At 40.8% G+C, this 27,819-nt stretch overlaps 1 protein-coding gene across 7 annotated transcripts in view; it reads right to left on the reverse strand.

Annotated features, from left to right (window-relative positions):
• The window catches only part of MPZL1 (myelin protein zero like 1), a 65,745-nt gene that overhangs the window by 15,644 nt on the left and 22,282 nt on the right, over window positions 1-27,819 (reverse strand). For 3 of the 7 annotated variants that reach the window (XM_078356353.1, XM_008985090.5, XM_002760421.6), the window contains 3 exons: window positions 9,437-9,603; window positions 3,639-3,852; window positions 2,774-2,906 (listed from right to left, as the gene is read on the reverse strand). In XM_078356353.1, the coding sequence (XP_078212479.1) occupies window positions 2,774-2,906; window positions 3,639-3,852; window positions 9,437-9,603 (514 nt within the window). Of the gene's footprint in view, window positions 1-980; window positions 1,080-2,773; window positions 2,907-3,556; window positions 3,853-9,436; window positions 9,604-27,819 lie in introns of all 7 variants that reach the window. The other 4 variants (XR_013529563.1, XM_035280334.3, XR_001908074.4 and 1 more) reach the window with 3 other exon arrangements.

The raw sequence follows: 27,819 nt of genomic DNA on the forward strand, positions 1-27,819 counted from the left end.
TGGTACAACCTCTTCAACCCAGTTTACAAAAATCATATTGAGATTCTGGATACAATACACATTTATCCTTTTGCTGTTTGTCTTTTCCCCCTGCCATCAACCCTTCTTTGGGATAACAGTTTTAGGGAACACGCTCTATGGTACCTTTTAATAGCTTAATGGCAATTCCCTTTTATTATAATCAAAGGCAAACTTCTGAATGTATGTTTTCAATTACAGATATATATCTGGGAAAATCTTGGTTTATCTTGTTCCCTTCATATTTTTATTCCCTACCAATACCACAATCAAATCCCCTCAAAAACACAGGAATTCATGAATGAGACACTAAGGAATCCCATGTCGCACAGGGGAACCTTTTCAGGGGGACAGGAGGCTTTAACAATAAGCACTATCTCATAAACAAATCAGGGAAAGTGAATGCCCGGAAGTAAGCAAGCTGAGGTACAGTATAAGGATTTCTCCATGAGATGTGTCATCAGTACAGCTTAAAGCCTTCTGATGTATACTTTTTAAAACTTAGGAGTTTGGGGAGAATCACATTTAAAGTGTCATGACTAAGACCAAAGCATACCATGCATTCTGCAAACTGTTCCTTCTCTGAAATGGGAGGCTATATGCTCTGAACCCAAATGGCTTAATTATTCTAACACATAATCAGTCAGGATCTTCATTATTGATAACACAATACACGTATGAAAAAAGAAAACTAATGCACACACACACACACACACACAATGGCATTTTACACAAACAGCACATATATTCAGATGTGCATAAAACCTCTATGTAACTTGACAACCCAATTTCCTCTGGGAGGTATGCTCAGCATGTTTCCAGTACAAACATGTGGCATATTCAGGGACAAATCATAACAGTTGTTGGGTTAGCTCAGAGCTAGCTGGTTAGTCATCAACAAGGGAGAGGGGCTGAATACGTACACAGGAATATTAACGGCAACGGGCAATGTGATTAGTTACCATGTGTCTAGTGGGAGTGGAAGAGGAGACCCAGCCCTGTTTTAGTCCCAATGTGTCTTCTAAGTCAGCTTTTCTTAAGAAGTGGAAGATAAGCAGGATCTGATCCCAGCACACCAAGGTAGAAAAGGTAGGGAAGGAGGAAAAAAAACAAAGTAAGAACAGCAGCATTCATGACGCCATGCAGGAGTCTAAGGAACTCTTTCCTGCGCCTCATTAACCCCACAGCAAGAACTACAAACACCGGCATGTCACCACCCTGGATTAGTCTCATGTTGAAAACCAAAACCAAAAGTCCAGCTACATTTAATCATAAAACACTCACCATGCAAGGGGGCAGATACAGTCAGCAGAACAGAAGCATTCCAAGCAAGTAATACCTGAATTTGAACACTCAAACTTGTTAAAACACAGCACTCCTAAAAACTCTAGATCAGAAAAGATAGAGGTTTCCACCATCCACCTTCGAAAGAGTTCAGGACATGCAATCCTTTCACGTCACAGTCCCTTCAGGATGGTTACAAGTTAGATCTGTGTATCTGCAACACTGCTCATGCTACATCAACCTGAATCCAGCTTTCGCTCCCAGTCTTACCACATGAGTTCTACATAGCTTATACGGGTTAGCTTTCCAGCTGGAGTGGGGAAAAAGAAGGTCCTTTAATTAGACACACACCCTATGCTCAAACCTGTTCCTTTTGAGAAGCCATAAACTAAAAGGAAGTCTATGTTTCTTTATTGCTGACATATTTTGTTATTAACTCTTATTATCCCATTTTGGGTGAATGTAGCTAAGAATGATCAAAGCAATAAAGCTACTAAGCTTGGAGTGGGTAGGGGAATTACAGAAAGGAAAAGCCCTGCAACATCATCACATTGGGCTGGAGGAGGCAGTTTACTAAAACCACTTCTTTTTCTTCTCTCTCTTCTTCTTCTTCTTTTTTTTTTTTTTTTTAAGAAACAGGGTCTTGCTGTGTTGCCTAGGCTAGATTCAAACTCCTGTGCTCAAGCAATCCTTCTGCCTCAGCCTGAGTAGCTGGGACTACAGGTGCATGCCACTGCCTCCAGCTCACAACTTCTTAATTATTTTTAAGAATAATTAAGTTTAATATTTACCCAACTGGAAAGAACCACCTTGTGAGTTTATTACCAAGAAATTGAAATTAAATTCTTAAATTGGGTAAGTGATGTCTTAAGAATATTTTTTTTTTTGAGATGGAGTTTCGCTCTTGTTACCCAGGCTGGAGTGCAATGGCGCAATCTCGGCTCACTGCAACCTCCGCCTCCTGGGTTCAGGCAATTCTCCTGCCTCAGCCTCCTGAGTAGCTGAGACTACAGGCACGCGCCACCACGCCCAACTAATTTTTGTATTTTTAGTAGAGACGGGGTTTCACCTTGTTGACCAGGATGGTCTCGATCTCTTGACCTCATGATCCACCCGCCTCGGCCTCCCAAAGTGCTGGGATTATAGGCGTGAGCCACGGCGCCCAGCCGGCTTAAGAATATTAATTGCACAGTGGATAGTACTGAAATACAGAGCGCAGACTGCTGAGCAACTGATCCCACCAAATCTAAGAACAAAACTGGAACAGAGATTAGAATCATATTCCACATTTAATAGCAGGCCCACTGATTTGTGCTTGCCCATGTTAGAACACCTCCTAAGAAGACTGCCTGATTCTGACATGAAAGAAAACAGTAGTTAATTCTTCAAAATCCTTTTTTCATTAAATACAAGTTTCTATAAACCCTGATTCCCTCCCTCCACCCCTGCCCTAAAAAACAGTGTTTCTTACCCAGTGTAATCCCGTTTAGAGTTTTTCCTTCTATAGAGGACAGCCAGAATCATGCTGATGAGCAGAATGAGACCTACGACCACAGCAGTAACTATGCCCACCACTACCCAAACTGGAAACACAGGCAAACTCTCTAGAGAGAAAGAACAAAATGGTTTTAAGGTACATTGCTACAGAGAGAAACATGGGTTTTTATTAAATTAACAAGCAAGTATCTTCCTTCAGCAGTTACCGCACCCTCTTTTATTATCCAAATTATGAGATCCTACTATCTATCCCATTACCATCTAATTCATGACACACGAATATTAGATTAGAAAGAATGAAATATGAAACTAAGCATTTCTACAGCCACAATCCCTCTAAAGAAAAACTGGAGGTGTGAATTTACCTCGATCTACTCCCAACAAAACAGGCTTTGTCTCGAAAATGAGACACCAGAACCTGCATTTCCTGTTCTTTCTCAAAATCAAAAAGAATAAATAAGTGTGCTATTGTTGAAAATGTAAACTTTCTCCTGGAGAATATAAAACAGTATTAATCTCCTTCTTTCCACTGCCCATCACATCCAAACATAATGAATTTGGTCTTTCTTCTAATTAAAACTGAAAAATTAATACTCCTGAAATTAGACCAATGGCTCCAGACAGTAGAATAAAAACGGAGAAACCCACTACTCTGGGTCAGAATGAGCAACAGTTCCCCAACTCTGTTTGGTAGAGCCACAGGTCCATGGCAACAGGGAGCACAACTGTATCGCAAAAATCTTCCCTCCAAACCCACCTTGAAATGACACTCTTGTCCTCCAACCGAACATGAGATAAAGGAGACTCCATTATTACTGCCAAAATACCCACGGAAGTACCTTTTTCTATGACATAGAGCCTAATGTGTCCAGGCTGGGCAACGATGTCAGGAGGGTTTTTGACATCACAGATATAGGTGCCATTGTGTATAAACTGCATGTTTTCTATGTAGATTGATGCATCTTTCTTGTCAAGGTCTCCAGCCCAGTTGGTTCTGTCTTTAAATGGTGGATAATTCCCAGGGTACGCGTTCCCTTGGGAATAGTGGAAAAACTGCAATTAGAAAAAAGGAACACATGAACTATTCTCAAAGGCAGAATTCCTAAACTCTGTAATATGCATGCTATGAAAGGTTCTTTTAAAGACTTCATACTGAAAGAAATGTAACAGCACATTACAAATCACAAGTAATGGAATCGAAGCCAGACAGAAGTTTAGAGATCATGGGGCTCAACTCTGCCAGGTTTTAATGGAAGAATCAGACTCATATACCACCACTAATCCTCTCAATATTTCACGGATATAATTATTACCACCCATAATTTTATAAAAGACAAAATGGAGACACAGAGAAGTCATTTTCCCAAGGTCCCAATGATAGTAAGCTGGGGACCCAGAGTAAACTTTAGGCCCATCTGAGTCTTCAAAGCCAATGCTCTTCCAATAACACCATGACTGAGCCCAGTGATTCCCTAGGCTTCAGAAAGCTTAGTGTTCACTTAGCTTGCCACTAAGATGCACAGAGGCACAAAGGAAAAGAACCCTAAATATCACAGATCAGTTAATCTGTGGGGTTCTCCTCTTCCTTCCGGTTTGCTATGGAAAAGTCACGGGTGTGTGAAAGGAACAAAGCCCAGATAACACAAGCTACTCTTTCTGGCTTTCAAAAGTTCAGCCTTTGGACTCTTTCTCTTTGCACTCCTCACTTTCTCCTCAGTCCTGCTTTCAGCAAAGGAACTGTTTTCTCAAAGCAAACCTTGTCAAGCTCAGCACCGTGGAAGCAAGGTAAGGCCTAGTGGGAGGGGATCTATCCTCACACTCAGCTCTAATCCAAGCACCTATCCTGGAGGCCTGATGTGTTTGTTTTGGTTCTGGACGGGGTGATGGTGGGGCTGAGGGTAGAAACCAGTTTCACTAGCAGTTCCTACAGAACATTTTCAGAGCCCTTTGAGCACGCTGAAAACCCCAGTGCAGACTCATCCATTCCCATGATTTAATGATCAACTAGATTTTCTTACTCCTAAACCTCTCTCTCCATCGATCACATCCCTTAAGCTCTAGACTCCTTGCCCAATTGCTGCCCACTTTACCACCTGGCTTCCCTTCTCCCCCAAACTTGTCACCTTTTCCTACAAACTTCATCTTCCTGTCTTCACGTATCCCATCTTCACTGATGGCTACTGTTTCTTTCCTATACCATAAATCTTGGAATAATCCTTGATTCTCTTTCTTCCCAGCCAGTTAATCCCCCAATATTGTCAATCTGTCTCATTAGTTTCTCTTAGTTCTCGCTTCTCTCTATTCAGTTCCCTCTGATAATATCTGCTTTGACGCTTTCATCATCTTGGACTATGGCCTCTTAACTGGTATGGCTAGCTCATCATCCTCCACAATGCCTAAATGATCACTGATAAAGAATAATGGTTACTATTATGAATATTTATAAAAATATTTGCTCTATATTTCATATGACTTAAATACTTGTTAAGAACCATGAAGGGTCTGAGATTTTACCCTACTTGCAAGCTAACAAAGTTAGTTGGCCACGGGTTCATAGATGCTGAGATGCTGTCAGAAGACACAGACTCCTGTGAAATCTTCACTCCCTTTAAGAAGACTCATAAACAAATGTGTTTGTTCCCCTTGCCCCTCAAGTCCCGCAGCGATGACAGGGAGGGGCCCACATGGATGTTGTACAAGCAGAGGCACTGCATCACTGCTGAGGAATCCCAAGCTCAGGGAACACGAGTCTCTTACGAGGGGCAGAAGACATGTCTGACTTTAGCCCTGAAGGGAGACACTACATTTATATACTAAAGAGTAAACAAATCTGTCCTCTGCTCCAGAGGGAAACATCATCTCTGTCTTCCAAGGCTAGTTACTGCACGAAAAAAGTCCAGAACAAAGGCAGCCAGTGCCTTTGCTAGCAAGGTGTGCAAAACATGAAAGACCCATAGAAAACTGTCTCTCAGCAACTCTCTAACCCTCACAACCACTAGTATTTCACAAATAGGAAACGCGAGGCTCAGGAAGCCTTGGTGACTTTCCAAAAGTCACAGGTTTTAGAGATGGACTTCAAATCCAGCTTTGATTTCAATGCTTATACTATTTCCTATGTTTAATGTCTCTCATGTGAGATCATGTCTTATCTGTTCTAAGCCCTTCACTCTTTCTTCTTCACTAGAAAATGAACGATAAACTCTCAGTTTTGTAAACGAATCCTTCTATCATCTGGTCTCTGCCTTCCCGTCCCACAACATCTCCACACATTCCCTGCCCCGCATTTCTGAACCAGCGGGGATGAGCTGCACGATGCTGTTTCCCACCACTTGGTCCAAGACGGCTCCCTCATTGACTGGGGGCCTTTTAAGGCAGGGGATAAGTTGTATTTATCTCTCCTTAGCATTTAGCACATAGCAGGAACTACAAAGTTTGCTGAATCAAACTGAGGAATAGTGCCTTGGTCAAACCAGTGAGAGATGAAAATAAAATAGTGAAAAATTCACAGAAAAGGCTAGAAATCATTATCAATCAGTATTTTTAAAGTATAAGCCATGGTGCTAAAGCTGTAAGGAACACTAATGATGTGAGACAGGCATGTCCTCTGAAAACACCTATATTGAGGATGAAGAAGAGGAAAACTGTCATATTAAGGGATCTGTATTATAGGAGTGGCCCAGATAAGGGTAGTGAGCTTTATGAGCTAAACTTTTTTTTTTTTAAATGAAAAAAAAAGAGGCTTTATGGAGGAGTCAGAAGGTAAAGACGGGGTACAGCTTAAATGGCAAGTGTTCAGAAGTAGGAAAACAAAGCACAAAGCATTTTTACTACACTGGAAATGATTCCATAAGAGAACAGAAGCGAGGCTAAAGTGGTAGGCTGAGCCAAAGTGTAATGAGCTTTTAATTCTAGACAAGTGTTGTCAGCAACAGGGATCTAGGTTTCTGACAACCTGCAGTGGCAAGGTGAAACTGTTCTAAGACTACGCACCTGCTGGCATATAAGGGTTGAACTGAAAGATGAAAAAACAGAAGCAGAAGAATAACAAGGGGCTAATGCACAAGACCAGACACACAGTTAACACTGCTGAATAGACAGCAGAGATGCAGGAAGGCTGACAATAAGCTAGACACCAGAAACAAAGTAGGAAGAACCAGCAACGTTCTTATTTCTTGGGGACAGAAGGGATGTGGTAGGGGATAGGGAAGGAAAGGACAGAAAACACAAAACAAAACAAAAATGATCACAAAAATAATCTCTAGAAGAACACGACTACCCTAAAAAAAATGAGTTCTGTTTCAGACACATGGATCCCAAGGCCATGGCCAGAAAAGCCATCTATATTATGGCTTTTGAATATAGTGGGTTTGAATATACTTTTCCTGTAAAATCTATGAAAACAAAAAGCAACCTACTCATCTTATTAAATGTGTCCCCAACATTTTGGAATTAAAAGATCCTATGTTGATAACTGAACATGCTGGGATTAACTGCAATCAGACTCATAAGTATAAATTGATTAGCTAAAAATATTAATCAGAAATAGAGCATGTTCTTAATATTAAGTCTTGAGTTATGTAAACCTCCATGTACTCACATTACAAGAGTGTTTCCAGCATAATGGAACCACTCTTTAAAAGAAGGTTATCACCTTTGGGTGTCTGCCTGATGATTGCCCGATTTTCTATAAACTTTAATAATGGCCCTCACACCCACTCTTACAGAAGACTTCAGTGGGAAATCTTTTCAAGTTTAAATAGTTCTTTGGACTCTCGAGTAAACTTATGTGTTTAATCTTGCCTCTATGGGAACATTAGTGTATGTTCTATGCTGATGCCATATTTACGTGAAGCAGGAGAATGCCTTTGCATGTCTTCCATGATAGATTCTGTGCTCACACTTATGGCTAATGGAAGGGAGGGCCTCTCTTATACAGACCTCTAGACAGCTGGGTGTGGTGGCTCACACCCGTAATCACAGCACTTTGGGAAGCTGAGGCGGGTGGATCACAAGGTCAGGAGATCAAGACCATCTTGGCAGACACAGTGAAACCCCGTCTCTACTAAAAATACAAAAACTTAGCTGGGGGGTGTGGCACATGCCAGTGGTCCCAGCTCCTTGGGAGGCTGAAGCAGAAGAATCACTTGAACCCGGAAGGCAGAGGTTGCAGAGAGCCACGATTGTGCCACCACACTCCAGTCTGGGTGACAGAGCAAGACACCATCTCAAGAAGAAAAAAAAAAAGACCTCTAGTCTATGCATTCTCCATAGGGGGGATTCTCCCCCAAGGGGGCAAACACTGGCTCTTGGGTGAAAAGGTTTGAGAAAATCTTACTCTTTTATATGTAAAACAGATACAGAGGATATCTACAACAATAAAATTTCATGGAAGGGGGCAAAGATTAAGAAAAAATGTCAAAAAGGCTCCTTTTAAAAATAAATTTTAAAAAGCACTGAGAAGCACTGCCTTAGGTAGTCCCTAAAACCTATGAGGCAGTAAATATTATTAGCAGATTTTTCTACCTGAGAAATAATATGTAAGGGAAATCGTACCGTATTGCAGTTTAAACAAACCTAAGCTGTGTGGTCTGGCCACGGGTGAGTAACTCTCCAGTCAGTGTCTGATCCTCCCCACCCCGGCTTCCTCGCAGAGCCGTGAAGGTTAAATGGCACAGGCAGATGATGGACCCAACACCTAGGTGGTGATCAAGAAATCTACCTATTTAGAAGAAGAGTTGGGTATTCTTAAAGATAGATGGCAGACTGTCCTTGCCAATGTGCAGCGACAGTGCCAAAATATGTGCCAATATTTGAAGGGCATTTAACATGCTGGGAGAGCAACAGTAACAACAAATTATGTGTATTAGTAACTCAAGAGCTAGACCCCCTCCTGAGCACTCATCTTGTATAATCTCACTTTATCCTAATACCCCTGTTACAGACAAGAACTAGTATAGTCAGTCATGTTTGATAAACACCCACTGCATAACCGGCACTCCACTAGTTACTAACTAACCTTTTTCTCAACCCTCTGGTGCTATATTTCTGTTACATCCTTCATCTCACTCCAAAATCATCTATATATCAGCCTTTCCCTTAATCATCTCTGGATAAGAGCAAGGATTCTGTTTTAGACATTTTTGAAGGCCCTACATAACCTACTACGTAGAAAGATCCCAATCAATATTGCTAAGTCAGAAGGACTGTATGTTAAATTAAAAAAAAACCAAATCAGAAGGTATATAAGGTGTGTATATATATATATAATTTGGGAACACATAAAATAAATACCAATAAATATGGGGCAATGAAAGATGCAAAGATGCAGGATAAATCCTGATTAGAGTCACTGTGGTTAATTAAGATCAATTTCAGAATGGGATTTGATGGTGGAGAGGAACTGAAGGGATGGCAAGGGGAGAATCACATGCAAAGACAAGGAAACCAGCTGCATTTAAGAGATGCTGAACTTATTTTTTCCTGGAAAGTTTGAAGCAAGAGAAGAGCCTTGAAGTCTACAATAGATAACAAATACACTCATTTTGAAAATGAGCAATCGGAAGAATGGATCACTAATTATACAGCAGTAAAGAAACCTGTGAGGTAGGACTAGCCAAGAGCAGTTAAGCATTCTTACCGACACGGCCATGTCAGCCCCCTCTGGCTGGAAGCTCCAGGAGACTGAGGTCAACCTGCCAGTGGTATTCGTAGACTTGAACTTGCAGGTCAGCTTCCCTTGTGTACCATTTGCCACGAAGATTTCTTTTGGTGTATATACTTCCAAGGCTGATACTCCAGCTATCACTGAAGAGAAAGGAATAAGGGTAGTTAAAAGTAGGACTTAGCATGAATAGCACTGTGCATTTTTGCCAGACAAGAAAAGATACAGGAAAGTTCCTAGATATATACAGTAATTCACTGCCATTATATATTTCTGGCAGAATATTCTATAGCTAAGTACTTCCTACAAACAGAACAACTGCTGCTAGTTTAGGTTTCTATTGCTTTTTAGTTAAGACATTTTTACCAGTTTGGCTATATTAAATGTATCTTTTTAAATTAACAGACTTTTAAAAAGAGCAGTTTTAGGTTTACAGCAACATTGAGTGGAAAGTAGAATTCTCATATTCCCTCACTCCTCCCGGCCACCCTGTTTCCTTATTATTAACATCTGGCATGTCCATAGTTTACATTAGGGTTCGTGTTAGTGTTGTAGATCCATGGATTTTGACAAAGGTGTATAGTGACGTCCACCTTTACAGAATCATACAGAATAGTTTCACTCCCTAAGCATCTCCTGTGCCACACCAATTTATTCCTGCCCTCCTTTCCCCTACACCCCTGGCAAACACTGAACTTATACTGTCTCTATAGGTTTGCCTTTTCTCAAATTTTTACCTAGATAAAATCACACGGCATGTAGCCTTTTCAGGTTGGCTTCTTTCACTTAGTCATATGCATTTAAGTTTCTTCCATGTGTTTTTGTGACATGGTATCTCCTTTCTTTTTATTGCTGAATAACATACAATTGTATGGATTTACGACACTTTATTCATTCACCTACTGAAGGACTTCTTGGTGGCTTCCCTGATGATCTATTTTTAATGACGTGATAGACATATTTTTACGTCTTTAAGTTGTCCTTATGCTCATCTGTTATGCTGCAATTGTTATCACACTGAACTTTTCTCCATATGTAAAGAAATTAAAACTATCCTTAGCTATCACTTCATTTTAAAGCCATATTTATTATTTAACCAATCTTTTTCCTATAAAGAACTTAAGGTAGAAAATGCGTATTTTGGTTTTGTTAGTGAAATTATACCTACCATAATATTTCAGTGTGCTAGGTAAGTATGTACTTAAGAAACAGCTGATTGCACTGTATATCACATTGTCACTTCACCCATCAAGTTCTGTCAGTTAGCCTAAGCCCAGGAAACAGTAATTAAAATGTGTCTACCACTTGGAATATAAAAATGGCTTTTTTTTCAAGATCTGCAATCATAGGCAGCTGCAGAACTCTTAAGGACTGCTACTAAAAGTATTTGCCAAATTGTTAAAGATTGCTAATTTGAAGATACTTTTATTGCTATAAAAGAAATGCTTTCACAGAGAAAATAAAAGTCAGAAAAAAAACTTATTTGGCCTAAAATTGTTAAGAATACCCACCTTCAATATTTTTAAAAGAAATAGTTTGCATCTATTTCTGCAAGATATAAATATCTGCAGTGTTGCAATTATTCTCAGAATGCAACAGACAGGCAGAATAAGGAAGAGTATTGTCAGCCAGGACTGATGGTCATTTACAGAATTTTTTCTCCTTGAGGACTTAACTGACTCTCAGCCAAGGAGAAAAAGAATACTCCCCCATTCCTCCCAACCATCTTGCAAATGTTTATTCTCAGGACACAATGGGCACTTTTGGCTATTCTTTTAAATAAACTGATAGCCATACTGCATCAAACAGATTTTTTTTCTGCTAAAGAGGGTGGATTATTATTATAGGGAACAATAGATTATTATTTGTGGTCCAAACCTCAAAACAAGCATTTCTTTCAGAGGAGATGCAAACAAAAGAGTTCCTTGCTATTGTGAGTAGGCAGAAAAGCAGCCTCAGGGCACTTGAGTTCAAAATGAAGGACAAAGCACAAGACTAGACTAGCAGAGCAGCTTATTCCAGGAAGCAGCACTGGCTTGCAACCCTTATTCAGTCTGCGTGATTTTGACTAGTTTTCTCCATGGTGATAAGCACTGGAAAGCCACGGTCTCTAAAGTCTATAATTAAGGTTTCTCAAGGATTTTCTTAAACCAGATCCCTGCCTCAAGGCCTGGTTGCAAGAACTGTCATCCTGGGACACAAGGATGGAACTAGACCAAGTGTCCAAGTTTACAGTCACAGAATTTTGAGCAAAAAGACTAACCAAATTCCCAAACGGCTTTTAGGCATCTATTTAAGACAGAGATTTTGTTATACCAAAGCTAGTTAACAGACAGGCGGCTTAAAAAAAAAAAAAAACAACATTCATTGGCTAATTTGAAAATGTAGCTCTTAGCCAGGATTGTGAAATCCAATGCTAGCCAATCAGCTAGCTCAAGAAAAAGAAAATGGCTCCATACACAGGGAAATTAACTTCCTCTCATCGCTGGCTATCTACGCTTTCCTCTAATACTACTCTTGTCATCGTTTTCGGAGATTTCATCAGTCGTAAGATAAACCTTCTAAAACCCTAGTCCGTTTATCTTCTCCTATAATCCGGTTACATAAGATCAGGCCTACCCCAGCCACTCATTCCTTATGGCCATACCTGTTCAATCAAGTTTAGCCTAAAGCTGCCTCCTTACATATTTTAAGTTCAGCCTAAGGTTTTTCTATACCCTATGAACTATAACAAGTGTAGGTATAAACAGACTGTAGCCAATGACTTGTGCCAATCACCAAGTTTTAGCCAAATGTCGCTAACTGTTCGAACTGTGCTCAAATAAGGCAAACGCCGAGATATAATCAATCCAGCTGTTTCTGTACCTCACTCCGGTTTTCTGTATGTCATTCTCCTTTTTCTGCCCATAAATTTTCTACCACGAGGCTGCGCTGGTGTCTCTGAGCCTACCTTGGCTCAGCAGGCTGCCCAATTCATGATTCGTTCAATGCTCAATTAAACTCCTTCAGATTTAATTCGACTGAAGTTTTTCTGCTACCCTACCCCCTAAACCAGGGCTTCTCAACCTCAGCACTTCTGACAATTGGGACAGATAATTCTTTGTTGTGGGAAACTGTACTGTGCCTTGTAGGATGCTGAACAGCACCCCTGGCTTCTGGTAGTTAACAACAGCATCTCCCCTGCCTCCAGCTGTGACAACCAAAAATGTCTCCAGATACTGCAAATGCCTCCTCAGAGGTGAAATCGCCCCGGCTGAGAATCACAGCTCTAGACCCCATCATCAGTACCTGGACCCACTCCAGAACTGCAATTTCAGGATTTTCTACTCCCTAACTCATCACCTCTTGTCTTTTCAATATCCTCCAAAACCGTAAGTTCACTGATCCTTAAGCTGCATCAGAAACTAAAATCCCAGCATGTCATCATTCGTCTTACTCGGATTAAATCCCATGGGCCACCATTGAACTCACCCCTGTGCATGCAAAATCGGCTCTCCCACCTCTCCCTTCAGTGCTGTCACCTAGCCAAACCGCCCTTCTGGTTAAATCCAATTCTCTACCCACTCTGCAACTCTACCAGAGTGGCTGACCATGGCTGGACAAAAGCACACAATCCCACTGCCTATTTTCACCTTAAATTTATGGTCACTGACCACAAAGGGACTCTTAATGGGGTCTGGCAATCCATCCACATTGCCCTAATCCATCTGATTTCCATCTCCCTAGAGGACTATTTTAGACCTTCCTCTCTAACCTCAAATTTCCACTTCTTCAGGTTTCTCACTCCCGTATAATGACTAAGTTTCTTATTTCATTGAGAAAACAGAAGCAATGAGAAGAGAACTTCCCTATGTCCAGACACCACAGCTACCCAACTCCCCGCATCTGTGCTCGCAGGTTCTGCTTTCCCTGCACTCCTATGTCGAAGTGACTGTCTGTATTCCTCTCCAAAATCAACCTCTCCACTGCACATTACATCTCATCTTTTCTTGCCTACCGAAGGACATTCATTGGTCCAGCAATTCCCCTTCTTCTGAATTTTCACTCACTACTGAATTACCACCAGCAGCCATATAAACATACATATTTATATTTAAATGCCAGGTTTAGAGGAAAAACCTTCACCTTTCATCTCCCTGCAGGCCCCTTCGTCCTCCTTTATTTTACCAATCTTGAAAGAACTGTCTGTTCACACTGTCCAGTTTCTCTCCTCTCTTGAATAAATCCAATTTAGGCTTTCATCTCTGTTACTCCATAGAAACTGTTCTTGTTAAGGAATGCAATGACCTCCATGGTTAATTCTCAAATCTTGTCTTACTGCCTTATCTGAAACCTTTGACAGTTACTCCCTCTTGAAACTTTTTTTCTTTTTTAACAGTTTAGCTGTTGGAAAGCCTCTCCCTCTTGATTCTCTTATCTCATTGACTGCTCATTCCCTAGTTCTCTTGACTGCTATTTGATTAAGAGCCCAGATCATTTCTCATACTATTTATCTGTTTAACATTCCTTCTCTTGGTGACCTCTTCCAGTTTCAAATGCTCCCAAATGCTGATGACACCTACACCTACACACACACACACACACACACACACACTCTCTCTCTCTCTCTCTCTCTCTCTCTGCCTACGCAACTTCACTTGGATATAATTGGCATGATCTCAAATTTAGTGTGTCCAAATTAAACTCGTGATTCCCACCCCCAAACTTCCGTTCCATGGTCTTCTCCAAATCAGTAAATGGCAAAGCCAGTTTTCTAGTGGCTGAGACCAAAACCCCGGACTGTTTTGTGACTCCTCTCTTTCGCACAACTTTCCTCCAAGCTGTCAGCTACTTAGAAACCTGCTAGAAACTGATCTCTCTCTGCCTCATTTAGTGTCACCATCTTGGTCCAAGTCACTGTCATCTTTCACCTAGATTAAATATCGACAGCTTCCTAACTGGTGTCTGCCTCCTCCAGCCTTCCCCACTTCATAGCAACTGGTCCACAGAGAGGCCAGAGATCTTGCTAAAATTCAGGTCAGGTCATATCACTCTTCTACTCCAAATCTTCTTAGGGTTTCCCATTAGCCAGGATCAGGCCAGTCTTCATGTGGCCCACGGAGTCCTACATGACCTAACTCCTGGCCACCTCTCGGACTTCATTGCCTAACCTGACCCCCTCAAATATGCTGCAGCAGCCACCCTGGTCACCACGTTTTTTCCTCTGCCTATGGTGAGTGTACCCCTGATAGAGAATGCTATGGACAAAGAGACCAAAGGTACCCAGGAAATCTTGATGCCATAAGAGACAAGGGAAGAGTAGCCAACTGGCCAACTGTGTGAAACACTGAGAGCTGGGTGCTCTACGTAGTTGACTTCAGGGAGAAGATCCTTGCTTAAAACTGCACATGGTTTCCTTGCACACAGCATCTAAAATCCAAATTAACTTTTACCAAGCATAGAGCAGCAGTTTCTGACCAACTGTGATGAGCATGAATGGCATCTTGTTAGAAGGAAGTGTTCTCCTGTGTGGGTAAAGAGAGAAACTAAATCACAGGTTTCCCTCTCAGGCTGTATTCCATGCAATCCGAGCAACAGATGAGCTCACTGGTTTCTTAAACAATTGGGAATGGTTCACTCTGTCCATTCCCCCAACTTTTTCTTAAGAGTCTAGGAGTATTATGGGAATATACAGTAAAATTATTGTTGAATTCAGATAGCTCATCGACAGAGTCATAAAAAAGAGTTTTTAGGAACTAATTAAAATGGCTAAAAATGCAAATGTAAGGACCATTGAGATATACAGAAACTATATTGTTCTAATCTACATTCCATGTCACTAAAGACTAGAATCCCAATCTGAATAAGATATTAAATAGGTTCCTTTGAGGCCGAGGATTTATAACTATGGCATAGGCACAGTGGCAAAAATGGCTGTAAAATGTAGTAGAGCTTTGGCTGAAAAACTCATAGATGGAAAAAAAAGTCTCCTGTTGATTCAGGAAAAAATACCCAGTTGTTTTGGGAATAAAAACACAGAAATGAAATGAAATACAATAGATTAAATGATATACAAACATTTTCATATCCTGCCAACTTTGGATTCTGAGCTCCACATAAACTTGCATACAAACTTCAACATGGTAATGAGAGCTGAGCTTACTTTCTCTCTGGGGAATGGTTCTATAAGGAGTAGAGAATCCTACTTAGTTATGCTAGAGTTTAAGGGGCAAGAACATAAGCATACAAAATCCAAACAACCCTTCTCTTAGAATACTCTGGGAATAAGCTTTCTAAAATATACCGTTGCTCAAAGGTATCATTTAGCAATGAAGTAAGTGATGCTGACCCTCAAAATAGGAGATCAATTCAAATGAAAAAAGCCTGCAAAGTCATCTGACAAGTAATCAAAAAAGGAATCATCTGACTAGGGTCATTTTTACAATAATCAAAGGATATTCAAAATGTAATACTCTTAGAATTTGGATGGACAATGAGAACATTTCAGAAAGAAAAAAAAAGCAAAGATAGAAAACAAAACAGTATCCATCACAATCACAGAGAAAAAGGCAAATTCAAGAATGGTTCACCTAAGAGGCTATTTCCTGACATGACTGACCTATTTCAATATTCTGAATAGTGAAATAATAGAGTAAATAATGTCTCCCAATTACATGCCAAGATGATTTCCTCCAAGTAAATTCAAACTGGCATACCATAAAATCATTTGAAATACACTGTAGCAGCATTATCAGGAACAAACACTTTCGCAGAGGGGAACATAGGCAGGGATCTTGAAGCTGTTACTGGTTGAACCAATTCCATGTCATGTTACTACAGGGTCCATTTATAGCACACTGGTTTGTAAAAACCATTTTTTTCTTTGAGACACAGTCTTGCTCAGTTGTCCAGGGTAGAGTGAAGTAGCGAGATCTCAACTTACTGCAACCTCAGGCTCCTGGGTTCAAGCAATTCTCCAGCCTCAGCCTCCCAGGAGCAGAGACTACAGGCACCCACCACCAGGCCCAGCTAATTTTTGTAGTTTTTAAGGTAGAGACAGGGTTTCACCATGTTGGTCAGGCTGGTTTTGAACTCCTGACCTTAAATGATCCACCTGCCTTGGCCTCCCAAAGTGCTGGGATTACAGGCATGAGCCACAGCACCCTGCCCCTAAAAACCTTATCTTTTTAACAAACCTTGTTAAGGTTTTCCTTGAAATTGAAAAAGGCTTTCGTTTTGAATTTTTTTAAGCACTTTGATGTTACCAGTATAAACTCCTGCTTTGTACTCTTTTAAGAGTACAATCAAGAAATCTATTTAAACAGCTTTCTGGCCTACCTCTTGTTCTCTGTTGGTACACAGCAACAGTCTGATACTGTAGTATCTCCTAATAAGCATAAATATGACTTCTTAAAACATACTAAAAGAGAGGAACAAAAGAGAACACTAAATACAAATTCAGGGTAGTTACAACTGGAACAGGGTGGAGGAGGCAGGATGTGAAAGGTACACACTATTGGTAATGTTTTATTTCCTAGGCTGGTGGTAAGTACATGGGTACTCATTTTAATACTGATGGTGTAAGCCATACACACATACACTCTTTTGTATATATTTTACTTTTTACAGTAAAAATTTTAAGAGAGGCAGGATGACATTAGTAAAGCAATAAAAGTTTTACTTTTTAAGTTTCAGAATGTTCCAGTGGAATTCCACACATGATTCCCTCATAGTGTATACTGTGACTTCTACAATCAGGCTGGATAAAGTAAAGCTGACTCGATGACATGTGCTGGTGGAGACAATGCAGGCGCAGAGCTGCCTTGCTGCCACCATGGGGTCAGACTCAAATTCCTCTTGGGAACAGGGCCACCCTGCAGCTGAAGTGGGTTCCTTCCTCCTGCAAATCAGGGCTGCAATTGTGGACCTTCCTCGGCTGGATGGCACAAAGTAGGGGGGTGGCTGCAAAAATATACTCCATTCAACAAGCCCTAAGTATTAATAAACTAAGCTTTTCATTAGTCAGGAACACACTCTTCTGTACTCTTTGTCTATAGTTATGCTTCAGGCCTCAATCTCAAGGGACTTCCTCTTAGCATCTGCCCCAAACTCCACACCCTGTGCTCCCCGACATCCTGTCCTTTCCTTGTCAATGCTCTCCTCACCCCACTGGAATGACCAGCTGTCTGTACCCCTCAGAGGGCAAAGGGCTGTATCTACCTTGTTCACTATTATACCCTCATAACCTGACAAATGCCTAGCCCTTTCACAATGTGTTCAACAAACATTTGTTTGAATGTCAGGAAAAATGAATGAATGAATGAATGAAAAAAGAATACAATATATCAAACTAAATTCAGATAAGCTCACTCATAAAAATCAACTGGCTCTACAATGAATGGCTTCAGCATAACTCCAACACAAAAAGTTTTTGCAGAGATGATTCAGGGTCAAGTTTGAACACGGACACTACCTTGGAGGAGACTTAGATATGTTTCCTTTAAGAATCATCTTTCTGTGTAGGTGAGAGAATCATCCCAAAGGAGACTCACTTTTTGAAATATTTGATTAGGAAAAAAAAAATCTAGCCAGACGCGGTGGCTCATGACTGTAATCCCAGCATTTTGGGAAGCTGAGGCAGGGATCAGAGAAGGACTCGAGGGATTGCTTGAGTCCGGGAGTTCAAGACCAGCCTGGGCTACATAGTGAGACCCTTGTCTTCACAAAAAATCAAAATTAGCTGGACACAGTGGTTCAAACCTGTGATCTCAGCTACTCAGGGGGCTTAGATAGGAGGATCACCTGGGCCTGGGAGGTTGAGGCTGCAGTGAGCTGTAATTGTGCCACTGCACTCCAGCCTGTGTGACAGAGTAAGACTGTCTTAACAACAACAACAAAAAATCCATGTACTTTTACTAACACACAAGATTATCAAATCCCTCTGACAGTCAATTCCTTTCACTCATGATGGATGTCCAGCTGGCCACATATCTATCCTTAACCTTTTTTGTACCAACAAAGATCTTTCTGTTTCTCAAAAGAGAAAAGCTCAAAAGGTCCTGAATCAGGCCAGTCATTGAACTAATCACTTGACTCTTTAAAGCCCTGGGATTTCTTCTTGCCCTCCTCTGTGTATGTCCTGTTCATCTCTCTCTCTCTCTCCTATAAATGGTCTCCTTTCTTCAATCAACCATTCATTCTTTCAAACACATGCTGAGACTCAGCCTCTACTCAAATGTACTGGCAGCCTAGTGGAGACAAAGAAATAAACATCTACAGTGCAGCAGCAGAAGCACCGTGCCTGGTCCCTGGGATGCACAAAGTGCTATTAGGAGATTTTACACAGTGCAGGGCTTCCATTAAATACTAAAGGCTCAAAACATTAAGCAGGCAACACAAATGCCCCAGTTGGTCAGCTTGAATTGTATCACCTGCATAAAGCATCCAAACATTTCTCAGTTCTTAGCAAGCAGATGAAAATAAGGTGGTAGGAAAAATCAGATGATTTTACTTCTGCTAGAGTACTGTGAACTAAAATGCTTAACATAAAGAACATGTTGAAAGCTCTGGAGGCATATCCGATACATAAGAAAATAGCACTCTCAACACCTATTTTACACTTCCCAGGTGCTGAAATGGCATATTAAAATTGCTCTTCAGGAAAAAGACCACAGTACCTTAAATCTATCTTTCTGAGCTCTCAAGTCTTATCAGGTTTATAGATGTTAGAAGATATGTGAACCAAAATTTAACTGAAACCAGAAAAGGCCAATACAGTTACTACTACAAGGACAGGATTAGAGATTAGAAAGAATATACCTATGGTTGATGGCAATAAGCATATATTCCTATCCTCCAAAACAGCAACAATTTTGAAAGATTTAAAAATACTGATGCCTAATGAAACTACTGAAAAACACTAAATTACTCTATATGTTATTATAATGATGGATATATGTCCTTGTACATGTATCAAAACCCATAAAACGTACAACAGAAAGAATGAACCCTAAGGTAACTATAATGGTATTTGTGTGATAATGATGTGTTACTGTAGGTTCGTCAACTATAATAACATATCATTCTGGTGGGAGACACTGATAATACAAGAGGCCATGCAGGAGATATAATGAAAATCAGTACCTTCCACTCAATTTTGCTATAAACCAAAAACTGCTCTAAAACAGTCTAAGTTTAAAAAAAAAATACGAATGCCTGGTTCCCACCCCTACCTCCAGGAATTCTGATTTAATTGGTAAGGGGTATGGTCTGCGTATCAGGATTTTTCAGAGGCCCCCAGGTGATTCAAAACATGTAATTACTACCCAGCATACAAATGAGATGTTGGGACTTCACTTATGATACTATTATATATAAGACCATGCCTGAAGCAGCTGAGCCACACCTTGCCTGGCATTTGATTGACTGCAGGTATAGGTATTTTCACTTGTAAAATACGTATTTGTGCACATACATGAACCTGAATTTTTCAAAATACCAGGGCGGTGCTCTACTCACCTTCTTAATCAATAATATATTTGTATAAGTTTACATACAGAGAAATTACAAAAATCTACTTTATTATGAAGACTGCACTGGCAGTCTAAGTTAACATGACCTTGGTCTCCGAAGCCCACAAATGATATATATAACCACCCATAAGTGTGAATGCTATTCTTTATTGCGATTTTAATGGTCGAAAATGTACTCTGGAAACAAATGAAATGCGTATCAAGCATCTGGAAGCTCTAAAGTGCAGCTGTCCAGGTGTGGTGGCTCATACCTGTAATCCCAGCACTTTGGGAGGCTGAGACAAGTGGCTTGCTCGAACTCAGGAGTTCAAGACCAGCCAGGGCAACATAGTGAAACCCCATCTCTAACAAAAATACAAAAAATTAGCCAAGCATTGTGGCCACATCTGTAGTCCCAGATACTCAGGAGGCTGAGGGGAGCAGATCCCTTGAGCCTAGGAGGCAGAGGTTGCAGTGAACCACGGTCGTGCCACTGCACTCCAGTCTGAGTGATAGAGTGAGACCATCTCAAATAAATAGAGTCCAGCTGCCAGAATCTGTTGAAGAGAGCTTGAAAATCACTGTTCTGTTTGGTTTTAAGAAATTCAAAGGCCAGGCACGGTGGCTCACACCTGTAATCCTAGTATTCCAGGAGGTCGAGTGGATTGCTTGAGGTCAGAAGTTTGAGACCAACCTGGACAACATGGTGAAACCCTGTCTCTACTAAAAACACAAAAATTGCTGCGTGTGGCGGCTCACCCCTATAAGTAATCCCAGCACTTTGGGAGGCCGAGGTGGGTGGATCACCTGAGGTCAGGAGTTCGAGACCAGGCTGAACGACATGGAGAAACTGTCTCTACTAAAAATAAAAAATTAGCCAGCCGTCGTGGTGCATGACTGTATTCCCAGCTGGGAATCAATACAGCCTTTGGAGGCTGAGGCAGGAGAATCACTTGAACCCGGGAGACAGAGGTTGCAATGAACTGAGATCATGCCATTGCACTCCAGCCTGGACAACAAGAATGAAACTCCATCTCAAAAAAATAAAATAATAAAAATAAAAATATTAGCCAGGCATGGTGGCAGGCGCCTGTAATCCCAGCTACCTAGGAGACTGAGACAGAAGAATCGCTTGAACCCGGGAGGCAGAGGTTGCAGTGAGCTGAGATCGCACCACTGCACTCAAGCCTGGGTGACAGAGTTAGACTCTGTCTCAAAAAAAAAAAAAAAAAAAAAAGATAAAGAAAAAGAAAAAAATTAAAATTTACTTCAGGGTGTAAAACCAGTCTGCTGAAGATGGACAAACGGCCTATCCACGAACCAACCACAGGAAGAGTTTCGCTCTTTGACTATTGGGGGAAGAAATACTTCCCCTTTTTTAGAGCTATGGGTACCACAGGAAGAGTTTCGCACTTTGACCACTGGGGGAAGAAATACTTCTCCTTTTTTAGAGCTATGGGTACTTTTGAGTTGTGTTTACTGTCGAGTTATCCTTTCGGCACATTCTTAATTAAATCTGAATTTAATGCAGATTTGTCCATTACAATTTCTTATTTAAAAATTGTTTAAAACTTCCTCCATTGCTTCATAAAGTCCACAATTCTCAGCATGGCACCCTAGGCTTTTTCAAAGTAACCCCCCTTTTCCTGCTTTACATTTGGCAAAGGCCGTTGGTGGTGAGCTGGTATCAGCTTGCTCTCACTTCCCTCAACATGCCACGTAGCCAGCATACCTCAGGGCTGCACTCACACGGCTTGGAACGAGGCCCATCTCTGAAAGCTTACAGTGTGCTCTTTTTCTTTTCTTTTTTTCTTTTTTTTTTTTTTTTGAGACGGAGTTTGGCTCTTGTTACCCAGGCTGGAGTGCAGTGGCGCGATCTCAGCTCACCGCAACTTCCGCCTCCTGGGTTCAGGTAATTCTCCTGCCTCAGCCTCCTGAGTAGCTGGGATTAAAGGCACGCGCCACCGTGCCCAGCTAATTTTTTGTATTTTTAGTAGAGATGGGGTTTCACCATGCTGACCGGGATGGTCTCGATCTCTTGACCTCGTGATCCACCCGCCTCGGCCTCCCAAAGTGCTGGGATTACAGGCTTAAGCCACCAAGCCCGGGCTTTTTTTTTTTTTTTTTTTTAAGACAAGATTTCTCCATGTTGGTCAGGGTGGTCTCGAACTCCCAACCTCAGGTGATCCACCCACCTCAGCCTCCCAAAATGCTGGGATTACAGGCATGAGCCACCACACCCAGCTGAGCTTACAGTGACTTTGGTAAAGCTCTCCCTGATCTTACCACCTCTTCTTCAGCCACACTCTTCAGTATTTCTTGTACATGACTCTATGGCTGTAGTCTACTTGACACACCTTTCAGTGAAAAGCACAATCTCCCCTGCAACTAACTCCAGCTCCTGTTAGACTCACACCCCTTGAGCCATGGAACGTCACGTTACTTGGCTTTAGTGTGCCCAGCACCTACTGTACTTCCTGGTGGTTAGAGAGCTCTCAAAGAACCTTTCAAAAGGAGTGAATAGACAACACTGAATTTTTAGGATTCCTGTAAAGTGAAGTGTTTAATAATGAAACATATAAGCACTATCTTTTTTTTCCTAAAATAAGAAAACCAACCTGCTCTTAAATGGATGCCTAACCCCAGTCAAGCTCTCTCTGACTTCTAGAAAAATCTGGCAAAAGAGTACAGATTAATCAGCACTAATTCACCATTGCCAGAAAGAGTTCAAAGTGTAAACACTCACCCTTGAAAGTAAAATATGAGAGAGGAATGGAAACATCTGCACCCGCTTCCTATTCAGATGCTGGCTTTATCAGAATTTTTAAAAGATAGTATCAATTAAACAACCCATTTATTGAATAGATAATAAGTCCTAAGTTCTGAGGGGGATAAGGTCTCATTAGATACTGTACACGGACATATACGTGAGAATGCATACAACAAACTTTGTGTCCCTACAGTGTGCAGGGTATAGCACAGTGCAGGGGATGGGACAACGGCCCTCCAAGCAGGGAGTCAGCACTACATGGTCTGTATCTTATTGTTGATTATGCCACCTTATCTTCCCTAAGATAAGTTCCTACTAAACCATCTCCCTAAAGCAGCAAATAGACTACATGCAGCTAATGTCAAAATCTGAAAAACAAAGAGATCAGGGAATGTTTTATAAAAGATGCACTTGAATTTTATCTGGTATACTGAGAAGAATCAAAATAGTCTAAAAGAGCATTTTGCAGAGAAAGAAAAACGTGAGATGTGTTTAAAAATGAATTATGGATATTAATTTGGCTGGAATAGAGGAAAAGTTTTAAGATGAAAAGGTAGACTGAATTCAGATGAGCTGGAACTTGATCCTGTAGGAAGCAGGCACCACAGAGGATTTTTTTTTTTTTTTTTTTTTTTTGAGACAGAGTTTCACTCTTCTTTTATTTTGAGACGGAGTTTCGCTCTTGTTACCCAGGCTGGAGTGCAATAGCACGATCTCGGCTCACCGCAACCTCTGCCTTCTGGGTTCAAGCAATTCTCCTGCCTCAGTCTCCCAAGTAGCTGGGACTACAGGCGCACACCACCATGCCCAGCTAATTTTTGTATTTTTAGTAGAGACGGGGTTTCACCTTGTTGACCAGGATGGTCTCGATCTCTTGACCTTGTGATCCACCCTCCTCGGCCTCCCAAAGTGCTGGGATTATAGGCGTGAGCCACTGCACCTGGCCTATGGAGTTTCACTCTTGTTACCCAGGCTAGAGTACAGTGGCACGATCTCAGCTCACCACAACCTCTGCCTCCCGGATTCAAGCAATTCTCCTGCCTCAGCATCTTGAGTAGCTGGGTTTACAGGCACTCGCCACCATGCCCGGCTGATTTTGTATTTTTAGTAGAGACAGGGTTTCTCTATGTCAGTCAGGCTGGTCTTGAACTCCCGACCGCAGGTTATCCACCCACCTCAGCCTCCCAAAGTGCTGGAATTACAGGCATGAGCCACCGTGCCCAGCACCACAGCGGATTTTTAAGCAGGCTGGTAAAGTAACAGTGGACTTTTTGGTCGATTTGTAAAGATATACAAAAAAGGGAGGAAAAGAAGAGACGTTTAGAATAATTATTAGACAATTTATTGGAATAGTTTTTACCCAAAGGATTTTTGTTAGTTTCATTCTTCCTCCAATACTGGACAAATAGAAAATTTCTATGAGTGACTCATCTCTAAATTTTTCAAAAACAAAAATACTAACAAATGAAATTATTTTTACATGTATAAACCAGTTAATAACTTTAGCTATGTGAGGGATAGTTTTAAAAACTAAGTATTACATACATTTAATTTCTAATAGTAAGTAATTCTACATGATTATATTTTTCAAATGACTACTTCATGTTCCTTCAAGTTATTTGTTTAAACACCACAACCATTTTGATGGGACTCTTACTAAAATGTATTATTTTCCTTCCGTCTTCATAGAAAGACAATATGGTGAGTGAAAGTTTAAGGAGAAACATGATAGTTACCTAGTTACAAAGAATTACCAACAAGGTAGTTATTAATTACAAAAGGGAAAAAAATAGTTACTTTATAGTGAAGAAACATGGCAGACAACACCTTAACCAAGGATCAACGCCGACGTCACCAGTAGTGGAACAAATGAACAACACCTTTCTCCTCAGATCAGGCACTGGGAGGAACAGAAGGTCACTTCTGTGGTGTTCCTGCCAAATATGGATAGCCTAAATCACCAGACACACCTGAAGGAGGGGCAATCTACTATGTAACTGGCTTATATGATGTACATTTAAAAATATTAACATAAAATTTTTTTTTTTTTTTTTTGGAGACAGAGTTTCGCTCTTGTTACCCAGGCTGGAGTGCAATGGCGCTATCTCGGCTCACCGCAACCTCCGCCTCCTGGGTTCAGGCAATTCTCCTGCCTCAGCCTCCTGAGTAGCTGGGATTACAGGCACGCGCCACCGTGTCCAGCTAATTTTTTTTTGTATTTTTAGTAGAGACGGGGTTTCACCACGTTGACCAGAATGGTCTCGATCTCTTGACCTCGTGATCCACCCGCCTCAGCCTCCCAAAGTGCTGGGATTACAGGCTTGAGCCACCGAGCCCGGCCTAACATAAAATTTTAAAGAAAATGACTCAGGAAGTGCTGCAGACTAAAGGCGATAAAAGAGACATAATGACTTAAGTAAATCACATGATTTTGGATTTTCTTCTGCTCTAATGGACATTACTGGATCAATGGGCATCATCCAAACAAAGTCTATCTATTAGATAATGGTACTGCTACTGTTTCAATATTCATTTCCTAATTTTGATAATTACCCTGCGGTTATATAACACGATGTCCTTAGTCTTCAGGAAACACAGGTTAAATTATTTAGAAATAAAGGAACAGCATTTTTCAGTGCACTCATGTGGTACAGAAACACACATACAAGGTGGGAGGGGGAGGAAGGAGAGGGAAAGATTTAAACAAATGTAATAAAACGTTAACATTCGAAAAATCTGAGTGAAGGATAGATGGTATTCTTTGTGTTCTTTTGGAACCCTTCTGTAAATCAGAAATTATATTAAAATAAAACGGCAAAAGAAAGAACTATAGTATTCCATGTAACCTTTATTTGGGAACTCAGAACTTCTGTAGACCTTAGGAACGTAATATAACTTAGTGTGCCCTGTGGGGCCACTCAGGTATGTTGGACTATTTGCTCTTAATCAGATGTCCCCAGCCATGATTATGTTTGAACTTTTGTAAATGCTTTTAACTTTCTTACTCTCTGCTCCACGCAGACCAGGCCAGCTGTGGCCACTGCAGACTGCAGCTTGCCTCAGGTAACCTCTGTTTCACTTCTAATTAATTATTCTAATCTATTATAGGCTTGAAAACTCATGCAGTTCATGTTCATTTTACAGATGAAAATACTCTAGCCCAGAAAAGGAAGTAACTTACTGAAGGGATCCATATCATAAAGAACAGAAACAGGGGGCCAGGCGCGGTGGCAGGGCTGGGCACGGTGGCTCATGCCTATAATCCCAGCACTTTGGGAGGCCGAGGTGGGTGGATCATGAGGTCAAGAGATCGAGACCATCCTGGTCAACATGGTGAAACCCCGTCTCTACTAAAAATACAAAAATTAGCTGGGCATGGTGGCGCATGCCTGTAATCCCAGCTACTCAGGAGGCTGAGGCAGGAGAATTGCTTGAACCCAGGAGGCGGAGGTTGTGGTGAGCCGAGATCGCGCCATTGCTCTCCAGCCTGGGTAACAAGAGCAAAACTCCGTCTCAAAAAAAAAAATTTTTTAATTTAAAAAAAGAACAGAAACAGGATTTAAATATTTTAAAGTTCTTTTTTGTGACATCACACTCATTTGATTGGTGTATAAAATAAGAGTAGTCTCTTGGTGAAGAACTGTATTACAGGTAAAGCCATACTAATCCTACCTTTCTATTAACCTTTTTCATTTACTTTCGAGTGGCCAAATACGCCTCTGCAGATTAGTAAAGGGTTGACATATTTCAAAATTTTCCCCTAAGCCTCCTCTTTAACAAAGAAACCTACATGTTTCATAATCTCCAGATATTTTGTATCTTACTGAATTGGCTGCCTGTATTGCCTGAAGTCGGGATTACTACTGGCTTTGATTTATATACACTGACAACCATTCAACAAAAGACTAAAAGAACACATGCCATTAAGTCATCTGAAATTGACTCAACCTTAGAATGTACAACAAAATTTAGAGCACCTTGTTCCTCCGAAAATATTTTTCCAGCTATTTTCAGATAACTGAAAGAACCTTCTGCTTCCTGACTTGCTATAAACATTTAATGGAATGAAATCTCTTGAATTCCTTCAGGTCATTCTACCCAAAGGACTGGGATTTAATCCAGGGCTTCTGAAGAATGGCGAGAGCTGCCTGGAACAGCCAAATCCATGAAACGGTCAAACTGCATCTTGAAATAACTTTCAAGCCACAATGTCATTTTCAAATAATTTCCAAACCCAAATATTTATGTAAATTTCCCTCACTGAGGGATTGTTTAAAGTGGCTATGACGTATCAACATAAGAGAATACCATCATATCAGAAGAAAAGTGAGGAGGTTCTTTAGTGCTGGAATAGAATGATCTCCCAAGATCTCCCATTATTAAATGAAAAGTACAATATGTAAAACACATCATATACAAAAATTAACTCAAATAAAACACAGACTTCAATGTAAGAGTTAAAACTATAAAACCCTTAGAAGAAAACATAGGAGTAAGCTCTGTGATCCTGTATTAGGCAATGGTTTCTTAGATAGCACAAAGAAATCATAAGTAAATTGGACTTAACCAACATTTAAAACTTTTCCGCTTTAAACTACTAAGGAAAGCAAGAAGACATCCACAGAACAGGAGAAAATTTGCAAATCATATATATGGGACTTGTATCCAAATATATAAAGAACTCTTACAAATCAACAATGAAACAATTTAAAAATGGGTAATATACATGAATATCATTTCTCCAAAGATACACATAGCCAATAAGCAATTAGTGGTGCTCAAGAATCACTAAATCATTAGCAAAAAGGCATATTAGAACCACAATGAGATGCCACTTCACAATCCCTAGGATGGTTACATAAAAAAGATGACATGACCGGGCATGGTGGCTCAGACCTGTAATCCCAGCACTTTGGAAGGCAAAGGTGGGCAAGTCACAGGGTCAGGAATTCAAGACCAGCCTGACCAACATGGTGAAACCTGTCTCTACTAAAAATACAAAAATTAGCTGGGCGTGGTGGTGTGCGCCTGTAGTCCCAGCTACTCGGGAGGCTGAGGCAGGAGAATTGCTTGAACCCAGAAGGCAGAGGTTGCGGTAA

This window comes from Callithrix jacchus, chromosome 18, assembly GCF_049354715.1.
Source record: "Callithrix jacchus isolate 240 chromosome 18, calJac240_pri, whole genome shotgun sequence".
Taxonomy (NCBI): domain Eukaryota; kingdom Metazoa; phylum Chordata; class Mammalia; order Primates; family Cebidae; genus Callithrix; species Callithrix jacchus.